Here is a 21,732-nt window from a genome sequence, read left to right as displayed (position 1 = left end):
TCGGTAGTAGTACAGCCCGTCCGGGGTGATGAAAGCTGTCTTACTCTCATCTTCATGGTGCATCATAATCTGATGATATCCCTTGAATGCATCCATGAAGCTCATCAACTCGGCCCCGGCCGTCTCGTCGATCATCTGGTGGATGCTCGGTAGCGGATATGGGTGGAGTGGGCAGGCCTTATTGAGGTCAGTGAAATCTATGCACATCCTCCAAGCTGGGGGCTTAGGAACAAGGACAATATTTGCCACCCACTCGGGATAGATTACCGGTCGGATGTGCTCGATCACCGCCATTTTCTTGACCTCCTCTCTGACGAACTCGCGGCGATCGAATGAAAGGTGTCGGGTCTTCTGCACGACCGGCTTAGCTGAGGGATCGACGGCTAGCTTGTGACAAATGACCGTCCGGTCGATCCCGGGCATGTCTTCGGGCCCCCATGCAAAGATATCAGCATACTCCCGGAGGATTGCTAATATTTCTGCTCGGAGCTCGGGGGTGAGGACCCGGCCAATCTTGATCTTCCTGTCCGGTTGATCCTCGGATAGGGGAACTTCTTCGATTTCCTCGGAAGGCTCGGGTTGCTCCTTCCGGTCGTTGGAAACCTCCTTGACGATCGTGTTCACCCGAGAAGACGTACCAGAATCACGCCTGTTAACCGCTCGGGTGTAACACTTCCAGGCGGATTGGACATCGCCACGGACTACACCGACCCCATTGGGGGTGGGGAATTTCATGCACAGGTGAGGCATTGAAATAATCCCACTAATCTTCATAATAGCAGGTCGGCCCAAGATGATGTTGTGGACGCAATGTAGGTTGACCACAACGAATTTCATCTCGGTCTTGATCGAATTTGGTGGGGTGTTGATCTCAATTGGGAGCGTGATTTTCCCCTCGGGGTAGATAAGAGCCCCGGTAAATCCCGACAAGGGTACGCCGACCGGAGTTATTTCGCGCTTGAGCTTTTCAATCACGTCCAAATAAAGGACGTTGACACTGCTCCCAGTGTCCACCATAACCCTCTGGACGTCCGTCCCGTTGACGTCGATTGTGACCATGAGAGCCTCCATGCCGTGGTCACCGCTGCTAGGTTGGTCTTCGAGGGAGAAGGTTATGGGTTCCATTTTTTGTCTCTTCCCGGTGTCTCGGGAATCTACTATAGCGACCGGGCAGTTCTCCCTCGGTCGGGAAGCGTCATCCAATCAACCAAAGATTACGTGGATGGTCGGCTTGCCTGCCGGTCGGCTGCTTGATGGAGGGTCAGGGTCCCGTCGGTCATCTCGACGGTCATCTCGGCGATCATCTCTACGGTTCTGACCCGACCGATCGGAGCGTCCATCACGATCAGAACGATCGGAGCGGTGATGGGAACGCCGATGATCTCTCCGATCGGTATTCTTCTTCGTTTCCTCTCTCTTCCCCACACACTTGTCCAACTTTCCGAGGTTGAGCAGATCTTCAAATAGTTGGCACAAGTGGGTACACTCCTCAGTGTCATGCCCGGCACATCGATGGTAAGCGCAGTGCTTACTCTTGTCCGGTCCGTCTTGTCTGGGATGGGGGAGTTTGATGAGATTGCAGGACTGTGCGTACTGCATGGCCTCCGCTGCGGATCGGTTTAAGGCCGTAAACTCACCAGGCCTAGTGCGGGATCGGGGATGGTCATCACCCGATCGATGTTCCGCTCGGCCGGCCGGTTTACGGGATGAAGACTCAACCTCCTGCGAGTGTTTCACGGCGTTTGCCTCGCCGGCATTGGCATAATCTGTGACCCTTCGAAGGTCCTCTTCATACGTGGACGGGGGGTGAAGGATGAAGTCCTGATAGAGATAACCCGCCCGGAGAGAGATATGGAGCATGTGGGTGGCGGTGGCGTCATCCATTGGCTCAACTTCCCCGACCGCGACCTTCCACTTAACAAGGAAATCGGTCAAGCTTTCGCCTTCAAGCTGCTTGGCCTTTTCCAAGTACATATAGGGCTTCCTCACCACCTTGGAGGTGATGAACTTTCGCACAAACTTGATCGCCAGGGCATTGAAATCAGCAATAGAGCCCGGCTGCAACGTTCGGAACCACTCCACCGCTCGACCGAAAAGTGTGGAGTAGAAAGCCCTGCACATGACGGCGTCAGATACGCCCATCATCATCATATTGTCGTAGTAGTCGTTGACATGGACCTCAGGGTCCGTAAGGCCATCGTAACTTTTAATTCCCTGGACCTGTAGATCAAGCGGGTATGGCTGGGCCATTATCTCTGTTGTAAAAGGTCTCTTCAACAGGGATGATTGCTCGACTGGAGGCCTCACTGCATGCTCGTTCCGGAATCGAGCAAATTAGGTTATAGAGCAGTCCTCGGGTCTCGTTGAGCTCGGCCGCCTGGGCCTGGGTTGTTTCCCGAGCGCGTTGTCGGCGGTGAGATCTCGACCCGCTGTGCCCGGATGAAGCCTCCTGGCTGGCCTCCTGCATCTGTACATCTCCCGAGTGCCGGCTCGGGTCTTGTGGTCCCAGTCGTTGTCACATCGCCGGTCGAAGGCGCTGAAAAGCCGCCGCCCGGTTGATTTCTTTGGGGTCCTCCACTTGAGCCTGGACCTCCGGTTATACCTGGGGAGCCTGCCGTGGTACCTCCATCGCTTCAGCACCCCCGACCCTAACCGCGAACGAGCCGAGCGTCGAGCCCGGGAAGTGGGCTGATGCTCCGGCTCAACTTGAGCAGTCGGGTATATTGGAGGGGCGGTGGCCGGAGCCGTGTACGCAGGCGTGTAAGGGGTATAGCCGACTGGTGGTGTGTAGAAGATCGGCTGACCGGGCCAGTACCCATATGGAGGAGGCGGGACCGGGTAAGGATACTGCCCGGGGAACTGGGGCTGCAGACCGGGTGTTGGATATCCCGGCTGAATGTAATTGACCGGCTGTTGGGCGGCCGGATACTGAGCTGTTGGATGGGGTGGTGAGAGGTTGAGATTAAGGTCGACTGTCTAACCTTGATACTGGGTTGGCTGATGATCGGATGAGCTCGCCGCATCCGCTTGATCGTCGTCGAACAGGTTGTATGCGAAGGGATACATTGTGATAGGAAAGACGGGTGCTCGTCAAGACGTTAACTTTCGTGCACGGGTCCCCACAGACGGCGCCAAAATGATAGTGTTAATTGCCACGTAAGCGGTAACTAAACTATGATAAGACCAATTAAAGCAAATAAATGTCTTCTATTGATCAAGGTGAAGGTCCTAAGTACAATCTAAATGGTTGTTCCGAGTACCGACTGACTGCGGTCGGGATTCTCTGATAACAACCTATCGATCGTCCAAAAGTCCCTCACACTGTTGCCACCGCGGGTATTTATAGCCGCTGGGCCGGAGACACAAGTCCGGCCGTCCGGCACGTCACCCACGTAGCAATGACGTGTCTTCTCCCCGTTAGCCCTGCCTGTCAACGCCTAACACTGCCACGTGCCTCCTCCTGGCTCTTTCGCCTAAGGGCTCTCACTCGGGTAACGAAAACCTCGGTCGGGCATCAACCAGGTCAGTTCCGACCGGATTCTTCTAAGAAAGTCCGACCTGTAACCTGCATAAACAAGAATAAAAGACAAAGGCATGTCGGTCGGGGTATTCCCTACCATAATTGAATATTAATTTCGTGACCGTTGATATTATTACGATAATAAGTATTACCGTTTCAAACGTTATTATCCAATTATTAAATTCGATTTATGTTGATTTATGTGCCACGAATATGTTATTTATTCCTATCTTCCTTACAAATAGCTTGGATGGTTGCAGAATAGTTTTTTACACGCTAGATTGAAACTCTCACAACTTTCATTCTTGATTTTCCTCTCCACTCTAAACTCTTGTTTTGCTATGAAGGAAAATTTCTGCCAACATCTTCCGTAAATTTTGTACAGAGTGCTCAACTTGTGTTCTTGTTCACCAGGCTTTGGGTTTAAGTGCTCGAACGCCAAAGTCGTAGTCCGTTTTATCCTGGGAGACTGACGCCACAGCGCTCCTAGCACCCTCGGGAGGTGGCGAAATGGTTTTAAAGAGAGTATGTGTACACACGACTAGGATTTCTGTTTCTTCTCGTTGGGTTAAAACCTTAGGTTAAAAACCCTTTCTTGGTTTTGTACCAAATGTGGTGGGATTAATTTCATAAAAATTAAATCCCTTGTACTAGTTGTGGTGAGATTATTTTATGATAAAATAAATTCCTATTTTGTTAATATATATATATATATATATATATATATATATATATATATATATATATATATATATATATATATATATATATATAAAAGAGCGCTCATATGTGGTCATGTCATTAGGTGTGGCGGTGTGGTCGTATCTGTGTCGTTGAATCAGTTTAATCTAACGGCAGTTGCTAATTATGAGGATTTGAGGATATTCGCGTTGTTTGGTAAGTGGGGGTGTTATGGTAATTACAGTGGCCATTTATAGCGGTCAAGTTCTAGAATACACCAACAGTGTTGACAACATGCACCAATAGTGTAATAAAGTACACCACAGTGAAACACACCAATAGTGTATTCCCGAACACTATATGGTGTATTTATTCATATCTAATGGCGCGTTTTTGGTGATGCGTACCTAATTTTTGCATGTTTTTTACTGTGTATTTCATAACATGGATGGTGTATATTTGTATAACAATTGGTGCGGCGGCACTGACCACACGGGAAGGCTTTGCCGCACCTGAACTTGGCACCAATGGGAATCTACAAATACACCAGAGTAAGGCTAATATTGCACCAATTACACAAATAAAACACAAAACAATGTGATTTCCCTTATTCCGATGCCCTATGATGAGTTTACCCTTGCAGTTCGCTGGATAGGAGAATGTGCGCGAAAATATTGGATGAATCTTGATTAATGTGATTCATTGGATCTATCTAATCTAATGGCCTGTAATTGACCATACGACCACACCTAACAACATGACTTCACTTGATCACCCCTATGTGCACTTGTTAGGTGTGGTTGTATGGTCAATTATAGGCCATTAGATTAGATAGATCCAATGAATCACATAAATCAAGATTCTTCCAGTATTTTCACGCACACTCTCCTACCCAGCGAACTGCAAGGGTAAACTCGTCATAAAGCACCGGAATAGGAAAAATCACATTGTTGTGTGTTTTATTACACTATTGGTGCATGTTGTCAACACTGTTGGTGTATTCTGGAACCCGGTCGCTATAAATGCCCATTGTAATTACCATAACACGGGAATACACCATTGGTGTGTTTCGCTGTGATGTATTGTATTACATTATTAGTGCATGTTGTCAACATTGTTGGTGTATTATGGAATCCGCCCCCTATAAATGGCCACTGTAATTACCATAAAACCCCCTACTTACCAAAACACGCGTAAAACCTCAGTAATTAGCCACTGCCGTCAGATTACACTGATTCGATGATCCATATACGACCACACCGCAACACCTAATGACATGACCACATATGAGCGCTCTTCTATATATATATATATATATATATATATATATATATATATATATATATATATATATATATATATATTGTGTATTGATTTATTCATCAAAGCCAACAATCTTAAAACCGAATTTATTTTTTTTAGTGAATTAAGTTGATGGCTCTCACTACTATTGTAAGTGGTAGCATGAATGTTACTCGTGGTGCACATTTATATAGTCGGAGCGGCAACGTAGTTGCACATTCCGAAACCTCGGTGAACTTTGGTTCGGAGACCGGTGGTTGCATCAAAGCGTATAACCCTACGATGAAGATACATGTGACAGTACCAAGTGGATTGGTCGAAAGACCGTGGAAATTTAAGGAGTTGAATTTCGAAGGGTGACAACTTAAAATGTTGTACAACCTAATGGTCCTCGGCATGTCATGGTTCTTGACCGAGATGGTTCCTAGTGCAAAGGAACATGAGTCTAACGCTCAAACCGTTAGCATAGTGAGGATTCAGAACTTTTTGGTTTTCCTAAGCCTAAACTATGTTTTAAACGATTTGTGTGACTCGTTGTACACTGTATACTATAAACTCTAGAATGATAATTTCATGTTTTCTGCACTTTAACTCCATCTTTTTGTCGATAGATTTGTAATATTTTTCATATTTGTTTGCTCAAAGGTTCTTCGCATGTGATTACCAAAGATCTGTCTTTTTCATTTTAATCCAGGATTTAGACAATCTCAGTTGTGTCTCACTGTTAAAAAAATAGAATTGTTTTGTCATATTCTTCTATTTTAAAGTGGGCTCACTGTTAAGTACCCTTCAGTGAGATACTTCATCCATTTGGGGGATTTTACAATGAAGTTATTGGCCTATGTGATTGTGCAACGCTAATTGTGTTTTTTGTCTGTTCTGCGGTTTTTTTTTTTTTTTTGTTGAGTTTGTTAGTTGTTTATTTCTGTGCACTGTGTGTTTGTTGATGTGGATGTTGGAAGTTGGGTTTTAAAGATTTTGTGCATTTTTAGGTTTTTTTTATTCCTTTAGTTGGTTTTTTTTTCTTGAGGTGGTGATTGTTTGGCACAGTCTAATTATGAACGAAACAGTGCTTAAATGAATCCACTATTTAATACATATCATACATTGCTTAGAAAGCACCTTTTGCATTGATGAGTTTGACAAAATGTCGGCTAAACATCAAGTTTTACATGGTTTGGTAATTATGAGTACTGTGAATAAACTTTGAAATAATGGAGAATGAACTTGGCTAAGCTCGATCTCCTGCTTTTAACAATATGGGAGAAAATGTGAACAAGATACAATGACTATATAAACTAATTAATATATATCATACATGTTATGAGCAAAAAAGAGTTGTTGATGTTAACAAGGGGAAAACAAAATTTGAAAACCTCATATATTGTGCGTTAGGAATGAGTCCAAAATCTTATATTTGAAGAACTGCATTACACAGTAGTTTAATTCTTATAGTCCGTGTGCATTGTTCTATGGGACTGTGTGCAACCGTTGTTTTTCTTTTTTTTTTTTTTTGTTTCCTTTTTGTTCTTCAGGTGGTGACGGTTTGGTCTATGGTTGCACACGGTGATTATGAACGAAAAATCGCTTTAATGAATCGACTAACTAATATATATCATACATGTTATGAGCAAAATAGAGTTGTTGGTGTTAATAAGGGGGAAACAAAATTTAAAAACCTCATATATTGTGCGTTAGGGATGAGTCCAAAGTCTTATATTTGAATAATTGCATTTAACAGTATTTTAATTCGTATAGTCCATGTGCATTGTTTTGTGGGATTATGTGCAACCCTAGGTTTTTTGTTGGACTGTATTTTTTTGTCTTTTTTTTCTTGGTTTGAGTGTTGTTTATTGTTATGGTATTGTTTTTCCCGTGGTTAGTTATTGGAGTTAGATGCGTGTATTTGTTTGTGCGAATGTGTGCTTTATGTACGGATGTGTTCTTCGGTTTTTTTTTTTTAACTGTGTCGGTGGTTGCACATGTTTTGCGTGTTGGCTGGTTGTTGCAGGTAAGAAATCCAAGCTACCTCATACCGAAGGTGGTGGATCTAGGATTTCTGATGATGTTGATGATTTTGTGTTGCCACATTTGGCATTCTAAGTTGTTAACTTTTTTACTGTTACTATATCATTCAACCTATTGTACCAATTTGGTACTTGATAGCCATATTTAGTTTGTTATGCTATTTCTTTTTATTTTATTGATCAGTGAGTAACTCAGCTTCAGTACAGATATGTGGTGTCCAATATTGTGCATAATGTATCAATGTTGGTGCACAGTATTTATGTATGCATGTGAAATAACGAATGTATCATTTGGCTCATTAATTAGATGCGGACAAGGTTGTTTTGGGTGTTGCTCACTAATTTTGCAATGTTAAAACGTGTGCTCACCAGCACAAACCCGTGTGCAGTATTGTATTTCAATGTGGGTTGGATAAAACAAGCACATGGCACAAGTAGAGATATCCATTTTCACTAGCACCTACTACTATCTCAAATTTCAACATAAAGATATAATCTTGTGTATCGATTTATTCACCAAAGCCAACAGTATACACATTTCAATCAAATTCAATCTAGCACTGAGTCCATCTTTAGTCTTACCTTTTATATCTAAAAGAGTTCGAACAAGACTATCACAAACATTTTTCTCCACATTGAAAAGAGTTTGCCTATTCCGCGAGCCTTTGAATGGCGTTTTACCATAAAGTAATTCGTGCAGAAAGATACCAAATATCCACCAATCAACTGCAGCCATGGCCTTCTCCCTTGATAATTTCAGGGGCCAAGTATTCATGAGTGCTAACAAATGACATGGATCGTGCTGCAGTAGGCTCTGCAACTAACGCAGGAAGCTCACTACATGTTAGGCTAAACTCAGCACGTGGCTTTGGGGATTTCTTTTTGATTTTCTGAGGAAAAATCCGAGGGAGGAAGCATGTTGGCTGAATGCAAACAGATGTGGGCTCAATGCAGGCTGGCTGAACACAAAATGCAGCTCCTTGTTTAGATGAATCAGAAGATGTTTTCATAAGTGTGGGTGAAACTGCCATCTTAGGCTAAGGTCAAAGTCTGAAAGCATGATGTGCCCATCATCGCGACCCAGAACATTTTCGGGTTGCAAGTACAATCTCTGTATACAACTCCTAGCATGTGGTGTAACAGCCCAGATTTTCAAGATATTTAAAACTTATAAAATAAAGGTGAAATCTCATTAAATTCCAAAACATAATACGAGAGTATGGGGTGCTATGCCACACCTGAGCTAGAGAACTCAGGTGCACAGGCTAACTGACTAATATCCTCAAATAGTATCAATACTAAATCATGGCACGCAGGCCGAAAGGGAAAAACTATCTAAGGTACGTCCAAGCTTCTAGCGCACTCCAGTGATCTACTCGTCTGTGCCTGAAAGCCAAATATATCTGTTCAGCGAGAGATGCTGGTAACCCACTCCAACGCGTTGAAATACAATACATATAGATATACATATAGATATATGAAAAGTCATTTTGAACATGAGGATATCTCCTACGAACTCTAGCTTTTAAAACAGGGATAGACTCAACAGATAGGGCTAAGCATAGACAGCAGTTATACCGAGCACAGACAGTTTACAACAGGCAAGACAGATAAGATGAGCACAATTAATGATCATAACCCAACATATACAATCCCCGGTATAAATCTCATAGTCTCATCCCCAAGATACTCATAACAACAACTCATTCATACTTCATCACATAGCACACTTTGTTGGCGCGACAGGACTAATCGCATGCCCATACATGAGGGTCAGCGCATATAACTCTGACACGGCCCCGCAGCACCCTGCCCCGTCTCACAGCACGGAGGGGTCGATCGCAACCGACCGATGAGCCGCAGCTCTATATAATATTTATATACCTGACCGGTCTCTACCAGCCTGGTTAACAGTTGGGATGGTTCTCAACCCATTCAACTGCCCGTATAGTGGACCTCTGTCCTATACAATATTTATATACCTGACCGGTCTCTACCGGCCTGGTTAACAGTTGGGATGGTTCTCAACCCATTCAACTGCCCGTATAGTGGATCTTAGTCCTATATAATATTTATATACCTGACCGGTTTCTACCAGCCTGGTTAACAGCCGGTATGGTTCTCAGCCCACCCGACTGCCCGTATAGCCCGATTGATCTCAACCAAGTCGGGGTAACATGCACACATAACACATAGCAAGCACATGCAACCCACATTAACACATTGGGAAGGGGGAGAAAACGTATAACAAAACCTATGCGTGATCCTTCACATACTAAGAATAATCCTAAGGGGTTCATACTTCTTTCACCTATGTCAACGGGATACCAATTCAACTAGCATGCAATATATAAGACCCATACGACCTACGAACGGTACCCGAAAATCAAACTAGACATAGGCACGATAGACGGAGTCCGTTGGGACACCACGGGGGTTGGGGGAACATCAAACGGGGAAGCCAAAATCCCCAATTGGGGTGCAAACCAGCGGGTAGCCGGTGGGTGAGGGTTCACCCGCCGGCGGCAGCCATTCCGGGCAGCGGGTGCCCGGCGGGCAGCTGCCCGCTGCCGGCGTTGCCCAAGGAGGCCGCGGGTAGGTGGCAGGTCCCCTACCCCCCACTGACTCTTTTCATCAAAAACGCCCCGGGAACCTTTGTGGAACCCGAAACCATGCTTAGACACTTTCAAACGCAATTGATAACACACGTAGACAATTAACAGATCAAAATCAGGAAACAAACGGCACGTAACCTATCATGCTTTTCTAAACGTAATAAACACCCAATCATGCGAATTCCCACCCAATATACCAAGAATAATTCCATACGATACAACCTAGGGTTCTAATCAATTTTAACTCAACAAGGTCACGATTCATCTTCTAATATCAAGATTCGGTAAGAATATTATATAATCATCAGGGACATCCTACACTCATCAAGATCATCATATAATCATCAAGAACGTCATATAATCATCAAGAACACCATAATTATCAGGAACCTTTCATCATCAAGATCACCCATGGAATTATCCCATCAATCATCAATAATAACACAAATCAGCAATACACAATAATATGGGGAAATCCTAAGAGGGGAATCATAGCTATGAAAATAGGTTTTGTTGAGACATGGGTTACCTCTTAGCCTTAATTAATTCCTTGGCTATGAAGGGTCTTTCTTTAAGCTTTCTTGCTTTCTTGATTTCTTCTAAGGGGATTCATGGAGCTCTTTGGGGTGGTGGAACGTTTATTGTGGTGGGGGGTTTCTAAGTGCCTCTTAAGCCCCCTATTTATATATTTAGGAGTCTTAGTTAGGAACTAATATTATAGGCTTGCTAATTCTATTTCTTTTGGAACTAAGGATTGAGTTTAGGGATAAGGGCCCGTGGACTTTGGTGGGTCTTTCCTAATTAATTATTGTGATTTAATTCTTTCTTTTGGGTAATTGATTAAATGATTTAATTGATTTTAGGGATCCTAACACGGGGTGTTACATGTGGAGATACTCAAGTGCCAACAAAACCTCAGTAATATAAAACCTGTTGCAAATATACATGCACATTAACACATTCTTAACATATCTCTTTTGAGCTACAATGATGAATGAAATCTCTACAGTAAAGAGAAATTATTTAATCTTTGTGGTGAAACAATCAACACATGCTTCCTAACTTGTATAATCTATCATTTATTTTCAAGACAAACACGTGCATAATGCTTACTCAAAGACTCTCCTAAGAAAGAACCATGTATCTTAGAAATTAAGAATGAAGACACACATTGTACGTGCATAATATAATGATACAATGCCTACCTTGCAGCATATTCTGAGAAATGCTTCCTAGGTTGTCGTTGTCGTGAGTTATGTAGATCTCCTCCAGGACAATATTCCATTACTAAGCATGAAAATATGTCTGTCTCAAAATGGGTATACAAGGTTGGTAAGAATGGATGATCCAACAGTTATAGGATTTCTCTCTGAGACTGAACACGGTTCAATTTGTTCCTGCTTGTAAGGGATGCCTTGTCCATCACTTTCATTGCAAAGTACCAATGAGTCCCGCTCAATTCAGAGAGATAAACACTACCAATATCACCACAACCAAGTCAATTGAGAAATTTAAAATGGCTCATGCGTAATATACCATTGCGTGCCCTGATGGCAAGAATTATTAACGAATAGAGAGTGAAAGATAATGAAGATGGATCTGTTTCATTACTGGAAAAACTGACTCTCACAACTGGAGGTTACAAGGTATATAAAGGAAAGTAAAATGGCGGTAAAGGTGGTTACAAAGAGTAGATTACAAAAGAGCCCTTGTGAGATAGATAAAAGACTAGCTTATCCTTCCTTGTTATGGTTTGATACCCCCCCGTAAGCTGGAGCATGCACATCCTGGATGCCCAGCTTAGACCTGAAAGTATGAAACTGAGATACCGGCAATGGCTTAGTGAAACCGTCCGCCACCTGATTAGATGAGGATACGGGCAGTAGTTTGATGAGCCCTTGATTCAACTTCTCGCGTACAACATGACAGTCAATGTCAATGTGTTTGGTGCGTTCGTGGAACACATGATTCTCGGAGATGGCTATCGCGGATTTATTGTCACAATACATGACTGCCGGTTTAGTCATTTGTATATGGAAGTCTTGGAGCAGATTTGTAAGCCACTGCACTTCACAAACCGTGGCTGCCATGGCACGGTATTCGGCCTCCGAGGATGATCTTGATACTGTAGCTTACTTCTTAGACCTCCATGAGATTAGAGATGATCCAAGAAATACACAGTAACCCGTTATTGATCTCTGAGTGTCGCTGCATGATGCCCAGTCTGAGTCCGAAAACACTTTCAGATGTAGCTCTGTTTTTGTGGGATAAAACAAGCCCTGTCCTGGTGCATTCTTAATATATCTTAGCACTCGATGAGCAGCTACCAAGTACTGATCTTTTGGAGCATCCACGAATTGGCTTAACTGTTGAATGGCAAATGATATATCTGGTCTGATGGCTGTCAAATATAGCAGTTTGCCTACCAGTCTTCTGTAGCTGCTGGGATCAGCAAGAGGTGTTCCATCATGATTAAGCTTCAAGTTTTGCACCATTGGCGTATTGGCAGACTTGCATCCAAGAAAGCCAGCTTCCTCCAAGATTTCTAGAGCATATTTGCGTTGACACAGATTCAGTCCTTCTTCGGTTGCCTTCGCCTCAATTCCCAGAAAATAACCAAGAGTTCCCAAGTCCTTGATTCGGAAGGTGGTATCCAGGAAGAGTTTCAGTTCTTTTATCAAGTCCAAGTTTTCACTTGTGACCAAGATGTCATCTACATAAACTAGTAAAGCAACAAATTCAACACCACTGCCTTTAGTAAATAGAGAGGGATCGGACTTTGACTGCCTGAATCCAATGTTGCATAGAGCCGTACTTAGTTTAGCATTCCACTGCATGCTCGCCTGCTTGAGGCCATACAACGATCTTAACAAGCGACAAACTTGATGTGGCTTTTCATTCTGAAATCCAAGAGGTAGTTCCATGTACACTTCTTCATTGAGATCCTCGTGAAGAAAGGCGTTATTGATATCCATCTGGTGGATTTGCCAAGATTTGGAGACGGCTGTTGCAAGGAAGGTGCGAATGGTGGTGATTCTAGCAACTGGAGAGAAGGTGTCCAAGTAATCTATCCCGAGTTCCTGGTTGTAACCTTTAGCAACCAATCGTGCTTTGTGCCGTTCAATAGTTCCATCCGCTTTCAGCTTGGTCTTATAAACCCACTTACATCCTATGGGATGTTTGCCGGGAGGGAGATCCACGAGTTCCCATGTCTTGTTTTTCTGTAGAGCCTCTATTTCTGTATCCATGGCTTCTTTCCAGCACTTGTGTTTGGCAGCTTGAGCATAAGATTTTGGTTCGCTTATGGCTGTGACAGCCATTGAAAGGACTCTGTGTGCTGGTTCAAGATGTTCATATGAGATGACTTTTGATAAAAGATGAGGAGTAGTCTTTACCATGGAAGCAGATTCGCAGTAGTAGTCTTGCAAGTGGCTTGGCATATGTCGTTGTCTGATGGATTTTCTAAGTCTCGTAGGAGAGACTGGTGGACTTGAGCCGTTGTTGGCAGTACAATGATCTTGAGTAGAGTGTGTGGGGCTGTCTGCATCTGTTGAAGAAACGGCAGTGGCAGGGCTGTTATCATATCGAAATTCATGCACTCTACTATCCAGTGGATCACCAATATCATTGTCCACTGGTTCTTGATGTGAGTCATTACCCGGATTGGCTTGACTAAAATGGGGAGTCTCTTCATTTACCAGTGGATTATTGGAAGCCTGAGACTTGTCAGTAGCTCTTTCTTCATCAGATTCAAGTTGTTGAAAATTAAACCTCTCATGGTTATTAGTGGGAATCATTGGCAGAGATGGGGCAGCCGAGAGATCTATAGTTGCATCATCAGTTGTATCATTCTCTACATATGGAAAGTGGTCTTCATAGAAAGCTACATCACGAGAGATGAAAGTGGAGTTATCACACAGATCATATAAGAAATATCCCTTTATATTAGAGGGCATCCCAATAAGGATGCATTTTCTGCTTCTGGGAGCCATCTTGTGCCTTGATATAGATGAAGTAGATGCATAACATAAGCATCCGAATACTCTGATGATGTTGAGGTCGGGTTCTTTATTGTGTAACCTCTTGTAAGGGCATGACCACTCAATAACCGGTGATGAGAGACGGTTGATGAGATATACGGCGTGTAATACACATTGTCCCCAAAACTCCAAGGGAAGATTAGCCTGGAATCTCAACGCCCTGGCTACGTTCAATATGTGTTGATGTTTGCGTTCCACAACCGCATTTTGTTGTGGGCTATTTACACAAGTCTTTTGGTGGATTATCCCATATTCGGCAAAGAAATCCTTCATGTTAAACTCTAATCCGTTGTCACTCCGGATAGTCTTGATAGGAAGATCAAATTGTGTTTGGACCATCTTCCGAAATCCCTTGATTATGGCTTGTGTTTCGGACTTATTTTTCATTAAGTGCACCCATGTGTATCGTGAATAGTCATCAACGATTGTCAAGAAATATCTTTCTCCTTTCAAGGATTGAACTACAAAAGGGCCCCAAATGTCAACATGGATCAATTCAAAACAAGTTGTAGACAATGTACTGCTAACAGGAAAAGGAGATTTCTTATGTTTTGCAAAGTGACAAGTATCACATGCTACTTTCTTGGAATGGGAAACATGAACATCAGTAAGTAAGTGCATTTTATTGAAAGGGAAGTGGCCTAATCTTTTATGCCATACTTCATTGCTACATGACATAACAAATTGACTCTGAGCAGCCTCAGGTGTTTTATTCAGCAAGTATAAGCCATTTCCTTCCTTAGCCAAACCAATCAGCTTCCCATGGTTGCTTCGAAGGAGACACTGATGAGAATTAAATATCAATTCATAAGATGATTCTTGAAGCAGTTGGCTAACAGATATAATGTTAAAGTTGAAGGAAGGAATATATAAAGCATTTTCCAGATTTAGATTGTCCCTCAACTTTATATGCCCCACATGTGTGACTTCTACTTGCTTTCCATCAGGTAAATTTACTCTTGTTCCTTCCACAGGATGATAAGAGTCAAAGAAATCCAAAGAGCACACTATGTGATTAGTGGCTCCGGAATCCAGTATCCAAGAAGAGTGTTGTAGATGAACAGAATTGACAGTATTATGAAAGATAGACTTGCCTTCATCAGCTTGTGGCTTAGTGAGAGTAACGGCTGCAGTGGATTGATTCTGTCCCATCTGAAGTTGCAGAAGAGATATGAGCTTTTGAAGTTGTTCATTAGTGTTAGTCTCATTGTTGAGTGTAGAGACTGCTGCCATGGCTTGCTGCTTGCCTTTCGATTTGAATCCCGGCACCCAACCGGGGGGATAGCCATGCTTCTTATAGCATTTCTCGATGGTGTGCCCCGTTTTCCCACAATAGGTGCATGTGGCAGATTTATTCCCAGTTCCATAGTTGTTGCCCCTTCTATTGTTATTGTATCCGATGGCAGCCACGACTTCTTGATTATCTGTAGAATTAGTTTGAACAACATTAGCATGATTCATCTCAAAGTGACTCAGGTTCATGCTTTCAATCTTGAGTTGTCTTTCGAACTTCTCGGCCATGACAAACACTTTGTGTAAGTCAGGCAGAGGATCCAACACTAGAACTCCGGATTTTAGAGAGTTATATTCCTCGCTCAACCCTTGTAGGAATAGGATGATTTGGTCAACTTCCTTCTCGCTTCTGATTTCATCGAAGGCGTTGCAGCAGCATTGCGGAGTGCATCGGCAAATAGGCAGAGGTCTGAGCTCATTCATCTGCTCCCATAAGATCCGGCAACGAGTGTAGTAATCGTTCACGGACATGTTTCCTTGCTTTAGATTGTGGATCTCCGCTTGCAAAGACGAGATCCGGTGTGGATCTCTCTGCGAGAATCGCTTCCTTAGATCGTTCCAAACTTCCTTCGCACTCTGAATGTGCATAACGCTTTGCGCGATCGAAGGATGAACAGACTTGCAGATCCATGCGCATATCATGAGGTTACACCTCCTCCAAGCTGAATACTGCGTGTGTGAGCTGTCCGGTGCGATCGTACTGCCTTCTACGATACTCCATTTGTTCTTTACCTCCAGCGCAACACGCATGGAGATGCTCCAAGTTCCATAGTTGGAACTGCCTGTGAGAGGGGGGGGGGGGGGGGGGGGGGGGCTGACTAGCACTGCGTTGGTGTGTTCATTACTGCTCAAAAACAGAGGATTGTCTATATCCTCCGATCGGTGGCTCCGCTGTGGAGTTAGCGATCTCTGTAGATTGCTCGTTGGTGTGGCGTGATTGGGTGAATGATTGACCGGAGTTGATGGACGCGTTCTCTGGCCGGAGTCTCCTGCGCCGGTCACGACGGCGGCGTAACTGCTCTGTCCCCGCTCTGATACCATATTAACGAATAGAGAGTGAAAGAGAATGAAGATGGATCTGTTTCATTACTGGAAAAACTGACTCTCACAACTGGAGGTTACAAGGTATATAAAGGAAAGTAAAATGGCGGTAAAGGTGGTTACAAAGAGTAGATTACAAAAGAGCCCTTGTGAGATAGATAAAAGACTAGCTTATCCTTCCTTGTTATGGTTTGATAAGAATAGTCTTCCATCTAGGATCATTCCCTTTGTGAGGCTTATTAGCACCACCAGTAATGTTGTTCCAATTACTGTCATCACTGAGGTCACTGCTATAACTTGCTCTGCTAAGGCTTGTCTTTGTACTTTCAAGCGAGTCCCTTCAAATCCCCCCCCCCCCCCCGGCCAACTCCTTGAAGACTATTCCGCTCTCATGCTTGCCTTTGTGCTCTTATAATTTCTGTCTACACTGAGCATGCCATCACTCATCATCCCATCACTTCTGTATGTGCTTGTGCAACTATTGGCAACACTCAAAGCCCTGACAACCCCAATACTATCAATGCTACTTTGTGGACTTGCATTGCCACTTGGAGGTAGTGAAGCATTCCAAATGCATTCTTTCTCATTCGAATCATGGGGCGGACTAGAGAGGGGAATGACCTTGCCTTTCTGGCAAAGGACGACGCTGCTAGAATCGCAGCAATTGGCGACAATTATTTTGGCTGTGAACTGAACAAAGCCTCTAAGGGTAATATATATGAAATGATAGCTATACGCTCAAAATTAACCCTCATTTCACAGCAAACTTAACGAAGGACCACGGGTGGTTATTTTTTAAAAGATGGAGAACGTCTTGTGGTCATTTAAAAGTCGGATGCTCACAGGTGGTATATGGTTAATACTCGGGGGACCATTGGAGGTATTAACTCTTTTTCTCCACATGCATCACATCAATACTTTGTCTCACATCTAGTGTCTTCCAATATGGAAGATCAAAGAATATATATTTCTTTTTCCACGGACTCTTCTCATTAGGAGGTATCTCAACATTAGATTTTGACATCTTACCTCTTTGAGATTCAAGCTTTTGAGTCTTACCAAAAGTCACATTGATGGATTCTACTCGTTCATAAACTTGAATGCCAATCAATGGTTGTGGAACATCTGTATAGTCGTGTACCCCATTGAATGCCTTTTTTAATCTTAGATAAGGGTGAAATTTATCAAGAAATCTCCGATGCCCCATATAGACTTTCTTTCTACCATGAACAAGTTAATGATAACATGTATTACCTTCACATGTGGGGAATGCCTTATGACCTTTGACACTAAATCCAGACAGGTTTCCATAAGCTGGAAAGTCATTGATTGTGCAAAAAAGTATTGCATGCAAGTTAAAACTCTCTTTCCGGTATACGTCAAACACTAACACACCTTCATCCCATAATTTCTTCAAAGTCATCCATCAAAGGCGCCAAAAAGACATCTATATCATTCCCTGGTTGTTTTTGCCCAAAAACCATCACGCACAATAATATATATTTGCGTCTCATACACAAGTAACACAACCTAGGAGGTAGATTATAAATTACCAACTTAACTGGTTCCAAATCAACATATTAATATATAATATCAAAAGTTTAACTTAAATTTAAAATAAATAAAATAAACAAATAAAATAAATTTCAAAATAAATAAAATAAACAAATAAACAAAAATTCAAAATTAAAAAAGTCGAAATAAAATAAATAAATAATGAAAAAACGATTACAAAGCGGTGGTGGTGTCGGCGGAGGCGGATGCGCGACAGTGGAGGCTGTGGCGACGATAATGGCGCGACGATGGCGGTTGTGGCGACGAGAAGAACGGATGACGTTAATGGTGTCGGCGTTGGAGTTCCTAGGAGAGAGCGAAACCTGTTGGGGCGGCGGTGACGGCGTGGAGACGATGGCGGCGGCTGTGGGCCTGTGGCGATGTTTGAGACTAAACTTAATTATTTTGAGAAGAAGTGTGATGTTTTTGTTTGAAATGAAGGTTTATTCGCCTGAAATACTTATACGATTTCAGTTTTATCAGGACCGGCGTCGTATACTTAATTATTTATTTATTTTTTAAATAATGGTTACGACGTCGGTTCTTTGTAGAACCGACATCGTGGCCTTAATATAAAAAAAAAAAAAGTATAATTATACGACGTCGTTTATACGAAAACAACGTCGTATAGTTATTAATTTACTTTATTATTGTTTTAATGTTTACGACATCGGTTTATTACACAACCGACGTCGTATACTTTTTTTTTTTTATTTAATTATTGTGTTACGACGTCAGTTATACGTTAAACCGACGTCGCATATTTTGTTCATTTTTTTAAAATTTATTTTTAATGACATATAATGTTGTCTTTTTTTTTTTTTTTTTTTAAATCGATGTTATATGTCTTTTTTTAAAAATTGTGAATTTTTTTTATTTTTTAACGTCGGTTTTGTAACAGAAATATTAATGTGTATATGAGAAAATGAGAAATCAACTACTTATCATGAATTGTTTCTTGTTTCAAAGCAAAAAAGGATACGCAGATAATGACATAATGTTAGAGGTCAAGCACAGATAATCAGATATGACTAAAACTCAAGATATTGAACTACTAGATAATGAGGTGATTATGTCTTGTGTGAGATCGTGTCATGTGAAATGCATAATATGTTTTATTTAAAATAGAGAAGATCTCACACAAGACTTACTCTAATGACTTGAGGTGTACTAAGCAAAGCATCATTTGCAGCAACCTATGACAAAACATTGATGTCCCTTCCTGCTAATAAATTATACAACATAGCTGGTGAGTTATGGATAACCTAAACTGGTTTACCTGACCTTTTGCTGACTCGCTAAGACTAAAGTAACAAAGTTGATTTACTCGGTACACACCCTCAAGTACAGACTCGGCACTCAATTATACATCTAGCACTACAATAGTGAACAGTGTCCAAGAATGTCTTATGGATTGAGAATGTCAGGCTCAGCACCACCAAACATGGAAGTTGATTTCCTGAATCTGAAATGAGAGCAGTCAAGGTACCTGAGTTTAAGCAGCAGAAACAGCAGCACCCCACACACAAATCCCAGTGCAGCACTAGAACCTGTGAGTGAAATGGCAGCACACACCAGCATCACAAAAGACTCTTCCTTTGAGTTCATATCCCTTGACGCCATAGCCAATTCTATCCCAGCAAACAGCAGAAGCACCCCAAGAAGCCCAATTGGGAACTCATTCAGAATCCTCACCAGAGAATTCCCAAGCAACAACCCAAGAAACAGTTTCCCCAGCCCCAGAAACACCACCGACAGCCCGCTCCGGCCGCCGAATCTGTACTGTCCGGCTAGCCCGCCCGCCCCATGGCAACACGGCATTGCCCCAAACCAACACCCCACCATATTCATCAACCCAACACTCACCGACACTTTGGCTGCCGATCCCGCCGTCACTTCCCTTTCTGGGAACAAATCAGCCGACAGCTTACAAACTGCAATTACTGAGTTCAGTACTGATAACGGGATCTGCGGAATTGCGCCGCGTAGAAACCCAATTTTCCAATCTTCCCATGTGATTTTCAAGATTTGAAATTTCGACGGGCCGAGCTTGATATCATGTACGATTGAAGGGTCGCGGATGAAACAGAGAATTAAGCCGAGTAAGAATACTATTAGGGCAGACGGAATTTTTGATAGTGTTCTTAAACGTCGATTTACTCTGCGTTGCTCGGTGGTTGCGTGAGTTGAAATTCCAGTCTCCTCCGCCACTTCGCCGGAGCCGGTGACGAGTATGATGAAAGAGAGGCAGAATAGGGCGAGAATAAGGCCGTCGAGTCCGAGCCAGGATCGAGGGGTGCTGCTGGCGGCCTTGGTGGTGGTGAAGTCTTGATTGTAGCGAATGTATTTAATGGCGGAGAAGGCGAAAGAGAGGCCTTGAGAAAGCTGGACGCCGCGGACGACGGGGAGGGGGATGAAGTGGTAGAAGAAAGACATGAGGCCGGTGGCGCCGAGGATGAAGAGTGTGGCGGCGGTGGAGAGGCCGGCGGTGGCGATCTGGGCGAGAGTGAGGTGCGGCGTTTCGGAGACGGCGACGGCGGCGATGGACTTCATGGGCTGGACGGGCATGGGGATGCCGAAGATTAGGCCGGTGGCGATGTTGTAGAGGGCGGTGAAGATGAGGGTGGTGCTGAGATCAAGATTGCAGACTAAAGTGAGCGCCAATACTATTGGGATGTAGGTGCCCAAGTCCCCCACGGATCCCCCGAGCTCGGCGAGTATAGATGTTTTCAGGCGAAGTGAATCCGGCGGCGAGAGGGCGGCGAGACGGCTCCGCCACCACTCCCGCCGGAGTAGCGGGGTTGTGTGGTTAGGCTCTTCCTCCGCCATTGACGAGACTCGAGAGAGAGAGTCTTTGGATGTATGAGTATCTCCGGATAATTTTCGTGTTTCAAAAAATATATTCTTTTTATTTCTTCAAAATATATATTCTTTTTATTTCTTCAAAAAGAATTACGGAGTATATTTTATTTCGATTTTTGCATTAAAAAATAAAAAATAAAAAATAAAAAATAAAAATAAAAATAAAAAAACAAATCTTTTCAAAAGCCTATTCCGTAGCATTTCGTATAGAAACTGTTTCTCCGACCATTGGCACACACTTGAAGCTAATTCTAAAGGCCATTATCAAAGTTCATAAATATCTTTAAGATTTCGTTTCTAAACCTAAAAAATGACTTCTATAAATATTTTTTGAAAAATGAGTTATTTTATAGAAAACATTTTTATTTCTCGTGTTTAGCCAACAGAAAACTGTCTTTGTATTTTTAGTTCATTTTCTAAAAAAATAAGGTAGAATTGTATAATTCAATATTTTATATAATTAATTATTTTGTTTAAAATATAAAAATATTTATAAATTTTTTTTTTTGAAATCAAATAATAGTAATTATTAAAAAAAAAAAAAAGGGAAACCAGGGAGTACTACTCTCTCGTTTCCTTCGCTGGAAACCAAAGAGAAGTTCTCTCTGGTTTCCCTTTTCTATGGTTTCCACCGCCGGAAACCAGAGTTCCTCTGGCTAATTTTTTTTTTTTTTCTTTTTTTTTTTTAAGGTTCCTGGTGGAAACCACAGCTCTAGTTTCCGCCAGAAACGTTGTTGTATGTTTGGCAGAACGAAAGTCATTTTCCGCCAAAATAGCTTGATTTTTCCTAGTAAACG

The 21,732-nt window shown here is 42.7% G+C and overlaps 1 protein-coding gene and 1 pseudogene across 1 annotated transcript; both read right to left on the bottom strand.

Annotated features, from left to right (window-relative positions):
- Positions 1 to 8,008: 8,008 nt before the first annotated feature.
- LOC109190067 lies at positions 8,009 to 17,726 on the bottom strand (annotated as a pseudogene).
- Positions 17,727 to 19,170: 1,444 nt separating this feature from the next.
- On the bottom strand, positions 19,171 to 20,976 carry LOC109189098 (molybdate transporter 2). Its single transcript, XM_019339841.1, has one exon. It carries the CDS (start codon positions 20,900 to 20,902, stop codon positions 19,481 to 19,483), a length of 1,422 nt encoding a protein of 473 aa, XP_019195386.1. The 5' UTR covers positions 20,903 to 20,976; the 3' UTR covers positions 19,171 to 19,480.
- Between the last annotated feature and the right edge of the window lie 756 nt (positions 20,977 to 21,732).

The sequence above is a fragment of the Ipomoea nil genome, unplaced genomic scaffold (genome assembly GCF_001879475.1).
Source record: "Ipomoea nil cultivar Tokyo-kokei standard unplaced genomic scaffold, Asagao_1.1 scaffold0202, whole genome shotgun sequence".
NCBI classification, from domain to species: Eukaryota; Viridiplantae; Streptophyta; class Magnoliopsida; order Solanales; family Convolvulaceae; genus Ipomoea; species Ipomoea nil.
The sequence above is the reverse complement of the archived record's forward strand: the minus strand, read 5'-3'. Positions and strand labels throughout refer to the sequence as shown.

Bases quoted from the DNA above. Each gene is read 5' to 3' on its own strand.
- LOC109189098 (XM_019339841.1), bottom strand. From the start codon at position 20,902: ATGGCGGAGGAAGAGCCTAACCACACAACCCCGCTACTCCGGCGGGAG.